Source organism: Rhinolophus hipposideros (genome assembly GCF_964194185.1).
Source record: "Rhinolophus hipposideros genome assembly, chromosome: 21".
NCBI lineage: Eukaryota > Metazoa > Chordata > Mammalia > Chiroptera > Rhinolophidae > Rhinolophus > Rhinolophus hipposideros.
This window is the reverse complement of record NC_138067.1, coordinates 48,897,192-48,908,281: the sequence shown is the minus strand read 5'-3', so window position 1 is coordinate 48,908,281 and position 11,090 is coordinate 48,897,192. Positions and strand designations below refer to the sequence as shown.

Below are 11,090 nucleotides of genomic sequence, written 5' to 3'. Positions count from 1 at the left end.
CATGGGTGAACCCTGAACCAATGATTAACTAGTGGCAAACAAGAAACCAACAAAGTTATGTTAGGAATTCTAACATTCCTTCTAGAATTATATTGCCCAAAGTCTTAGAAGTCAACCTCAGTGACTTCTTGTTTTCTTTTCATGACTATGAAAATCAGGTAATAAAATCCAGCTTCTAATGTGTAGAGAATACATGCGGTTATGAAAATGAAACTCAAGAGATTTATTTTTTTTTCTTTATTGGGGAAGGGGAACAGGACTTTATTGGGGAATAGTGTGTACTTCCAGGTCTTTTTTCCAAGTCACGTTGTTGTCTTTTCAATCTTAGTTGTGGAGGGTGCCGTTCAGCTTCAAGTTGTTGTCCTTTCAGTCTTAGTTGTGGAGGACGCAGCTCAGCTCCAGGTCCAGTTGCCGTTTCTAGTTGCAGGGGGCACAGCCCACCATCCCTTGTGGAACTCCAGTTGGCAACCTTGTGCTTGAGAGGATGCGCTCCAACCAACCGAGCCATCTGGGAGGCAGCTCAGCTCAAGGTGCCAAGTGTTCAATCTTAGTTGCAAGGGGCGGAGCCCACCATCCCTTGCGGGACTCGAGGAATTGAACGGGCTACCTTGTGGTTGAGAGCCCACTGGCCCATGTGGGAATCGAACCGGCAGCCTTCGGAGTTAGGAGCATGGAGCTCCAACCGCCTGAGCCACAGGGCCGGCCCCAAGAGATTTAATTTTTAAATTGGAGAAATGCATAGTGACAGGATTTTAATTGAATCAAGGATTAAGGTGGAGTTAATTTCCTAGAAGATGCTGCTGCTCATAAAAGGAGGTTGTAGACAAATATGGCTTAATTAGCGCATAAGGAACAATGTTGGAGACAGTAATTTGCCCATATTGAAAGAGACATAATTCTCCTTTTCTCATGTGGTAAACCCTTTGGTTAAATGAAATTATTGTGAGTTAGGACATAAAACAGATATTAAAGCTAAGATTTTTATATTTTCTGCGTCATGGAAGGCAGAATGCCTAAAATCAATGCAGGTGAGGAAAGCTATATACCTATTGGAGAACTTTGAAATCCCTACTGTAAAGCATGTCAAAGTTTTCATTATTTGAACACATATCATCTGCTAGTCAATACTGAGGCACTAGTTTGATTTTTCTTTCCTTCTCTACTGTCCAAAATGTTCCCACTGATGAGTTTTTCCAACACCAGAAATTAGTAATATTGCATAGTTCCTGTGTATGCACCAGTTATTAGGAATTTCCAGGTATTTAATTGAAATATTAAGTCAAGAGAACTGGTAGAGAGGATGAAGCTAGAAAGCAGAGATGTGAACACTGAAGGTGTCGGTGAAAAACCATGAGCCAATGTCTCATAACATTTAAATGATAGATCTGCAGTGATGGGGTGCATCTGAGAGTGGGTGGAGTGGCTGAATTCTTTATATTTAATGAGTGAGTCTGGTCATCACAGGGATGTGCTCCTACATCTGCTGGACAGTTCACATTGAGAATATATAGACCTCTGGTACCATCAGCTAATCATGAATGGAGCAACTGCCACATGAAAGAAAGTTAGAACATTCCCTAAATTGCTGCAAGCTGAGGATGTGATTTCATAAGAGGTGATGCGACATTTATTATTTGGGATGATTTATTCTGATGCAATCAGATGACACATCACAGAGGTGCTAGTGAAATCATTTGAGAATTGGGTGGCACTGATGTGCAGTGAGACATTTTATCTAGAAGACAGCCGCTTGTTGGATGTCAATAGAAACTGAATCTGGGTTGATCAGAGTCCTGTTTTACAAAGGCATATTCCTGAAAACATGGGAAATAATAGGTTGAATCTAGGAACCACTGTGATGGGTGGCAGGTTATGCACCACTGGGATGGTTATCGGCAGAAAGTAGTAACTAGTGTTCAAAGAGAAAACCAGTCACCAACCCTGGTGGCCAGGAGAAGCATCATTTTGGGCCCCTCTCATGGGAAAAAGTTCTACAAGAAATAAAGATTCTACACAATTAAATACCAACTTCACAACTATAAAGACCTGGTACAAAATGATTCAGCTTTTATTAATTAGCATCTTGCATTTTAAAAGAGAAGAAACAAAAGGCAGGTGAGATAGTGGAGCCAGGGGAGCTCTCTGAACAAACACAAAGGTACAGGGTGGAAAGGGCTCAGGAAGCCATGTGAGTAGATGGAGGAAGCACCCTCCGAGAGTGGGCTCGAACCCAGGGGTGCTGCAGGATATGGGCCAAAGGCAGCCGCTCCGAGGGCTGATATCTGAGAAGCTTGCTGATCAAGTCCTGGGCCCCCAAAGGTATTGATGGAGGGAACCTTAGATCAACCTGATGAGGCCAGAAAAGAAGAAAGAGGAGTACGATTAATTTCTGGTCCATGTTCTCTCTGTTTTTGAATCCCATCAAGGCAATGTTTTCAACCTGTGTGTGCCTCAGGCTCTGCAGGCCCACCAGCCACCACTGACTGGCTCCCCCATGAATTCTCAGAATGTGGCCATCTCACCTTAAGGATGCGTCTGTAGGTCTCAGAATAGGAGGTGCTCTCGAAGGGTGGATTTCCCACCAGCAGCTCGTAGCAGAGCACCCCAATGCACCACAGATCCACCTTCTCATTGTATGTTCTCCCCTCAATCATTTCTGGGGGCAAGTAGTCCAGAGTCCCACACATTGTCTTTCTCCTAGAGGAGGTAAGAGAAGTGAGCACTGCACAGAGATCCAGAGCAAGTGAAACCCTTCTTCCCCAGCCTCTAGTGAGATGGGAGACCTAGGAAGTCCTGATTAGTCCCCTCCCCAGCACGGACTTTGTAAACACCAAATTTTAATATGGATCAAGGTTCAGACAAAGCAAGTAGTGGGACCTACCATTTCCATACTTTAGAATTATTCACATGGAAGGAAGGAAGGAAGAAAGGAAGGAAGGAAGGAAGGAAGGAAGGAAGGAAGGAAGGAAGGAAGGAAGGAAGGAAAGGAGAAAGGAAGGAAGGAAGGAAGGAAGGAAAGGAGAAAGGAAGGAAGGAAGGAAGGAAGGAAGGAAGGAAGGAAGGAAGGAAGGAAGGAAGGAAGGAAGGAAGGAAAACTAGAATTTTCATACAATTATTTAATTCATGATCCAGGGTGTTTTCACAAGAATATTCTGGGCATCAAGAAAGATCAAGTATGGACATGCGTCCTATTTGGGAGACCACCTCAGGGATACTGTGGATACCTGATCATGGCATTGTACATCAGAAGCTAAACATTAATGAATGCCAACTATAATTTTATATATATAATGTGATGGTTCAGTGTGAGGTCGGAGGGATAATGGATGGGGGGAGGGGGGTTCACAGTATGAGGGATATAAATGATGAACGTCTAAGTATTACCTTGTTTTGTACACCTGAAACTAATAAATAAATAAATTAATAAAAAAAAAAAAAAAAAAAAGAAAGATCAAGTAAATGGATTATGGTTTATTCATACAGTAAACTTCCTGGAATTACAGAGCAATGGTTGTTTATTTACATGGAAACTGGTTGGTAACATTAACAGAGATCAAAAAATGTATGGTTGAACCGCATTCTTTCAGTCTCCAAACAAATATTAAATACATGCATTTGAAAAAGGCAGTACAGTTATGTGCTACTTAATGATGGGGAGAGATGCATCTGAAAAATGCATCATTAAGTGATTTCATCGTCCAAACAGCATAGTGCACTTATACAAACCTAGATGGTTTAGCCTACTACACACCTAGGCTTTGTGGTACAGCCTATTCTCCTATGCAAACCTGTACAATATCTTATTATACCGAATATTGTAGGCGATTGTAACACAACGGTATTTGTGTCTCTAAACATAAAAAGATAACATAAAAGATAAAAACAATGGCACACCTGTACAGGGCACTTACCATGTGTGGAGTTTGCAGGAGTGGAAGTTGCTCTGGGTGAGTCAGTGAGTGAGTGGTGAGTGAATATGAAAGCCTAGGACATTACTATACACTACTGTAGGCTTTATAAACACTGTACACTTAGTGGGGCTATTCACCAGTCAGCTAATATTCTATTGTTCCTTTGCTATTTTAAAAAGGAAAAAAAAAGGATTGCCTCTTGGCTTCCACAATTCTGCTGATGTGTGAGTAGCGTAATGCCTGGCTCCCAATCAAACTTATTTTGTCTTTTTATGAGAATGACCTGTCCTCATATATACACGTATGTTTGGATGGAGTACTTGAAAACGTAGAGTAGGCATTATAATTATATGGATATCATCTCTGTGACTTTGAAGTAAAAAGTAGAATAAGTTATACTGTACTCTGCATTAGATAAAATACTGTACACAGGCTACACTAAATTTAGTTTTTAAATATTTTTCTTTAATGTTAAGTTAACCTTTGGGTACTGTAATTTTTTTACTTTATAAACTTAATTTTTTACAACTTTTTGACTCTTGTAATACCACTTAGCTAAAAACACAAACACATTGTATAGCTGTGCAAAAATATTTTCTTTATATCCTTATTCTATATTTTTTTCTATTTTTAAGTTTTTTTTATATTATTTTTACTTTTTCAACTTTTTTCTTAAAAACTAAGACACAAACACACACATTAGCCTAGGCCTACGCAGGGTCAGGTTGATCAGCATCACCGACTTCCACCTCCACATCTTGTCCCACTGGAAGATCTTCGGGGGCAATAACACGTGTGGAGCTGTTGTCTGTGGTAACAATGCTTTCTTCTGGGACACCTTCTGAAGTACTTGCCTGAGGCTCTTCTTGAGGTGTCCCTCTTTTCAGAAATATGTCCTTAATTTATTTCATCATAGGTTTTTTTGCTTAATTTCATCATAGGTGATTTGCTTAATCTATTTCATCATAGATTTGCTTATAAGCAGACAATACACCATGAACATCCCTCTCTATTAATGAAAACCTTTTGGTGTTGGGGTCCATGTTTTCAGATTTTTTAAGGAGCTTGTTGAGGTCTGCAAAACCTTCTGCTAAATGCTTCACTGTGAGTTTTCTTGGTTCTTCTTCTTCTTCCCCTGCAGCTTCCTTTGTCCTTGCCTCCTCTTCAGCTATGCGTTCCTGTCCAGTTCCAACAACTCCTCATTAGTCAGTCCCTCAGGATCCACCTCTAGGAGCTCTCCAATGTCACCTTCATCCACACCCAGGTTAAAGTCCTGCGTTTGCCATCTCAACCACAGCCTTGTTGATTTTTGCAACCTCCTCACCCTTGGCAAAACCTTTAAAGTCATGGATGACCTCCTGACTGTCTTCTTGGGACTACGTCTGATGCCATTATACACTCCTTGGTGACATCACCCCAAGCCCAAGCAAGGTTCTTGATGCAGTCATAGATATTATAGTCCTTCTAGAACTGCATCAGTATAGTATAGTAAATATATAAACCAGTATAATAGTCATTTACTATCATTATCAAGTATTATGTATGGTACATAATTATACGTGCTGTACTTTTAGACGACTGGCAGTGCGGTAAGCTTGTTTACTCCAGCATCACTACAAACACGTGAGAAACGCGTTGTGCTGGAACATTATGTTGGCTACATCACTAAGCGATAGGAAGTTTTCAGCTCCATTATAATCTTATGGGATCACCGTCATATATGTGGTCCATCATGACCAAAATGTCGTTAGGTAGCACATGACTGTATTCAAACACCAACTCAGGTTTGTATCTGGGTCTTACATATGGAACGTATTAAATTGGATCATTCCTAACCAGCACCCAGGGTCCATCCCACCTACCTCACCTACCTCAGCGAGGGGGTATGCACAGACCAGCCAAAGTCTGCAATCTTCACCTCACCCCTGAACCCCAGCAGCAGGTTCTCCGGCTTAATATCCCTGTGAATCACCTTATTCTCATGACAGTAGGTCAGAGCATCTGCTAACTCCTCCATTATCTGTGTGAGCAAAGAAAAAGCAGTCTGAAGTCAAAGCCTGTCACAACTACCTGAGGTAAAATACTCATCATGCATTTTATAACTGTTGTGGAATCTTTTATTTCCTCGTTACCAACTCCATTGCCTGCTTAATAGTACCATAACTATTGGTGGGGGAAGATTTCCTCTTCCCCATTTTTATTGTTTTATATATATATATATATATATATATATATAATTGGAGAATATTGGGGAACAGTGTGTTTTTCCAGGACCCATCAGCTCCAAGTCGTTGTCCTTCAGCCTACTTTGGAGGGCGCAGCTTAGCTTCAAGTCCAGTTGTTTTCAATCTTAGTGGCAGGGGGCGCAGCCCACCATCCCATGCAGGAATTGAACAGGCAACCTTGTTGTTAAGAGCTCGCACACCAGGCCGCCAAGTGGCTCAGGTGGTTGGAGAATCATGCTCCTAACGCGACGGTTACCGGTTCGATTCCCACATGGGCCAGTGAGCTGTGCCTTCAGCTGGAGGTTGGTGTGAGTGACTGGCAGCTGGGGAGAGTTGCTGGAGTTGGGGGGGGGAGGTAATGGAGGAGGGGGGAAAGGAGCTTGGGCTCTAACCAAATGAACCATCTGACCGCCCCCCTCCTCCCCGTTTTATGTGGTCTTATAGGATAGATGCTCAAGTGGACACATGCTCCCTTTTGCCATAGCACAGCAAGTAGCCAGACACAGGACCTATGCTGAGCCAATCAGATGATCTCCCACAGGACTTGAGACTGAGGACATGATACAAAAACAGGAGAAAAATTGGAAGATCATTCATTCTGGCAGTAGGATGACCCAACTATTCCTGCTGGGATGACTTGCTCTGCTCCCCCATGTGGAGCCCTCTAGAAACCTCTTGTTTCCTGTTTCTAAGCCAGATTCCACTCATTATTCAGCCAACTCTCTCATAGCCTTTCAATATGTTTCTCTGCATAAGGCAGTGGAGTTACATTCTATGCTTACAACCAAAGAATCCAAACTAAGACACACTATTTATTAATATTCTGGGGGCAATTAGGATATCCAAATGTGAAATTGTAAGATATATATGTCATTATATAAATTTTACAGAATAAAATTCAGAGATAAAGAAAAAAGTAATCTGGACACTTACGACAGCCGCAAGCAGTGACCACCCCCCTACCAGCCCACAGTAAACTCATGGACCCCAAAGCCCCCAGCCCCCCCACACCTCACCGTAGCTGTACGCTGCTCATCTAATGTGTGGCTCTTTTGCAGCTCCTTGTAGAGCTCACCCCGTGGAGCATATTCCAGAATCAAGTACACGCGGCGTGCATCGTGGAAGTAGTTGTACAGACGTAGGATATTGGGGTGTCTGGAGGAGAGATGGAGGAAAAGTCAGACTCCTCCCTGAGGCCAAATTCATGATGTTATTACAAGTGATTGGTCATACAAGAAGCAAATTGTGCTGGGACCAGAATAATAACAGCTTGAGGAGGGAGTCCATAAGGGGAGAACAGGGAATAGGCATTTGGTGTGTGACACAGGGAGCTTTACCTGGTGTAATGCAATGAATTGAAGAGAAAAATCTTCAAGGTGGAAGCAACGGCCTATTTGGGGTTAGTATTGGGGGAAATGCTGGGTTTAGATGTCAAAGATGGAAGAGGATACAGAAGAACAGGAGTTAAGAACCAGTGTGGGAATCTCATGCAGACTGTCCTTACTGTAGATGCGACTGTATTTCAATTTCTCTGCGCAGCTGGTACTCCAGTCCTTCCTTCTCTAGCTGGGACTTGAACAGGACTTTCAGGGCCACAATGAAATGGCTTTTCTTGAGCCGAGCCAGGTACACATTCCCAAATTTTCCCTTGCCCAGAGGACGCCCGATTTCAAAGTCATCAATTGTGAGGCGCAGCCTGACAGGAGAGGAAGAGAAAAGCCTCAGTTTGGGAGTTACCGTAGGTGGAGGGGGGAGAGTCAAGAACCGCAAACGCTCACCTTCCTCTTCTACTTTAACCCCCCCCTCTTTCCCTTTCCTTTCTCAAGGACCCTATCAGGGTGTGTGGTCAGTAGCTCTCAGTCCCATGAGCCAACACTTTACATGCAGCTTGCTCTTCATCCCTCCGTCCCACTTCCTCTCCCAGATACAAAGCCAAAGGCACTCACGAGGTGGGCACGCTGGGAAGCGTTTGACCCTCTGCAGCTGCTGAAAAAGAAGAGCTGTCAACATTTCCTTCTGTGTACCCCCCACACCCCAGAACATATACCAGGCCTTTCTTCTCAAAGGTCTTCCTCTGGTCCTGGTTCTTGTCCCTATTACCTGCGGGCTGAGCAACGCCCGAAGTAACCAAAGTTTGTGGGTGACTCATGAATAGAAAAGATGGTGGCGAGAGGACGTCTTCCTGAGCCCGGTCCCGGTGATCCTGAAAAGCGTTGCTTCCGCGGCGGCCTCGCCGCACAGCCTGGAGAGCCCTCAACAACTCAATGCCCGGGATACCCGCGGAGTCTGTAGAAATGCGCAGCAACGCTGGCCCGGCCTTTCATACTACGCGCTCCGATCCGGTTGGCTGACAGGTAGTTCTTTACCGATTCCCATTGGTTGCAATTTCTGAGGGCTGCGTGTCCAATAGAAGAGACAGAAATGGGAGCTTCCGCCCCGGACTGAGGGCTATGGGCCAATGAGACGGCAGCGAACGGAGACCAGAAGGAGGCGAGACCTGGGGTGGATGTAGGGATGGGCTGGACGCTGGAAGGGAAAGCCCAGAACGGTGCGCAGAGGCTATGATGGAAACGGTGCTGAATAAATAACAACGTACATAAATGCATGAGTGAGTGAACACATTCAGGACGCACATGTGAATGAACATGAACCAACCACAGAAAGCTGCTCGGGTACCTTGGGCAGTTGGAAACCTCCAAAACTACGTGCGCGCCCAAATGCCCCCTGCTTGGCGTGTTTCCAGTTCAGGCCACTACCCAAGATGCTCCTCAATCATGCAAATACGTGAGGGCTCTACCCTAACAGGTAGCTATCACAGGGTTTTGAGCTTAACAGTAATGTGATCTGATTCATGTTAAAGGGTCAGTCTGGGTGCTGCATGGAAATTATAGCGTATAGGAGGAGTAAGAGAGGAGGAAGATCTGTTAGGAAGTTCTTACTGCTTTCCATGTGTGTGAGGATGATGGCTTAAACTAACATAATGACAGGGGAGGTGGTTTATCACAAATTATAATTGATCAAAGAGCATGAGTAATTAAATTACTACAAAACTATGGATAACGACTTTATAGGATGAATTGGGTGTTTTTTAAAATCTATCCATACCCCATACTGCCTCCTTCAAATGTTAGCCATATTTTTGATAATACTGTGATGTATCTTACAAGTATATGCTCAGGCAAATATGATTGTTTTGCTGTAACAGAACCTAGGCCAAGTACCAGGGGTGAAGGCTGGACTGTGCAGGAAACTCTTAACTGAACAGGTTTCTCAAATGCTACACATTGCAAAGAAAGGCCTTGCACTTGACCAGCTCCAGGAAAACTTTTTTTTTAAGTTTCTTTTTTTTCTCTTTTTTTTTTTACAGTGTATATATACGTATATATATATATATATATATATATATATATGTATATATATATGGTTTGTATGTATATATATATGGTTTGTTTGTTTGTTTGTTTCAAGCCATTGTTTCTCAGTCTAGTTGTGTAGGACACAGCTCCCTGGCCCATGCTGGTGTTATGAGCCTTGTGCTCCCCCACCCCCGGCTGAGGCAGTCGGTCACGTCATCGGTCAGCCACTCACAGCAGCTCATGGCAGTTCTCACCAGCTGCTGGCCGCTCACCCTGGCTGCCAGCCACTCATGCTGGCCACCGGACGCCCATGGCGGCACACAGTAGCCCACAGCAGCACACAGCAGCCCATGGCAGCTCACGCCAACCTCCAGCTGTGCAGGGCAGCCCAGCTCCAGAGAGAGCTGTTGTTCACAATCCTGGCTGTAGAGGGCGCAGCTCACAGGCCCATGTGGGAATCCAACGGGCGGCCTCAGCGTTAGGAGCTCGGAGCTCCAACCATCTGAGTTACCGGCTGGCGGGGAAAACTTACTTGTGATTCCTTGAAACATCTTGCGTTGTAAGAGTGATTTTTTTGCCTGAGTGTATCAGCCCCACTCTATCAGTTTGAGCAGATAATTTATGCTAACATGTGACTCATGGTGAATGGTGGGCTTTGTATACTTGAGGGCCTGGGCTACATTATATCTTCACCTTCTGTAGATATTGGAGACAATGTCCATGGTCAGACACGCAGGAATTGCATGCCTCAATAAAAAAACAATCCATGGACACCAAAGCTTGGGTGAGCTTCTCTCACTGGTGATACTTGAACATGTCACACATCTTTGCTGCAAGAACTGCGTCCCCATATGACTGACCGGGAGGGAACACCTGGAAGCTTGTGCTTGGTGTCTCATGGACTTTGCCCTACATGCTTTTTCCTTTTGGTGAGCTTGATCTGTGTTCTTGTAATAAACTGTAAATGTGAGTATAACAGCTTTTCCTGAGTCTTGTGAGTCCTTCTAGCAAATCATCCAGCCTAAAGGTGGTCTTAGGGAGCAAAGAACCATGAAGGGTTCTCTGAAAAAAAACATATTATGACCCAGATAGATATTCTGGTAAAGGCCTCCCTGAGGGATAAGCGCTCACACACTGGCCTAACTACATAAGGAAGAGCCCTGTGGCAGGTGGGAAAATAGGAAGAGAGAAGAAAGTATGAGTTGTACAAGAGAAACAGTAGTAAATTAGGCACATCTAACACCAGGTAAGGCTCCAGGGATGGGCCATGGTATGAACTTGATTTTTCTCCCAAGAGTTAAAGGAAGTCATGAGACACTTTAAGGGTTTAAAGTGTTGTTTGGGATGTGGGGAAGTTAAGTGCACCAGCTAATCTGAGCTGCCATTTCTAACTTCAATGTGGAGAATGGACTGAAGAGAAAGTATGGATAAGCTTGTAAGGTGAGGCAGAAGTGGAGGTGATAGATGATGGCAGTATGGTCTAGAAAGTAAATGGTGGATTAGAGAGAAGGGGACTGACTTAAAAGGCATTTGAGGTAAAATTGGCAACTCTTTCTGACTGTACCTGGAGGTTGAGGACACAGAGGTAACCATGCTGA

The 11,090-nt window shown here is 43.9% G+C and overlaps 1 protein-coding gene across 1 annotated transcript; it reads right to left on the bottom strand.

Moving 5' to 3' along the window:
• Positions 1–2,051: 2,051 nt before the first annotated feature.
• LOC308489961 (aurora kinase C-like) lies at positions 2,052–10,043 on the bottom strand (the record flags this gene model as incomplete). Its single annotated transcript, XM_081031571.1, has 7 exons — positions 2,052–2,347; positions 2,523–2,697; positions 5,783–5,931; positions 7,153–7,291; positions 7,641–7,832; positions 8,083–8,422; positions 10,025–10,043. 7 exons carry the CDS (start codon positions 10,041–10,043, stop codon positions 2,177–2,179), a joined length of 1,185 nt encoding a protein of 394 aa, XP_080887697.1. The 3' UTR covers positions 2,052–2,176.
• Positions 10,044–11,090: the final 1,047 nt, after the last annotated feature.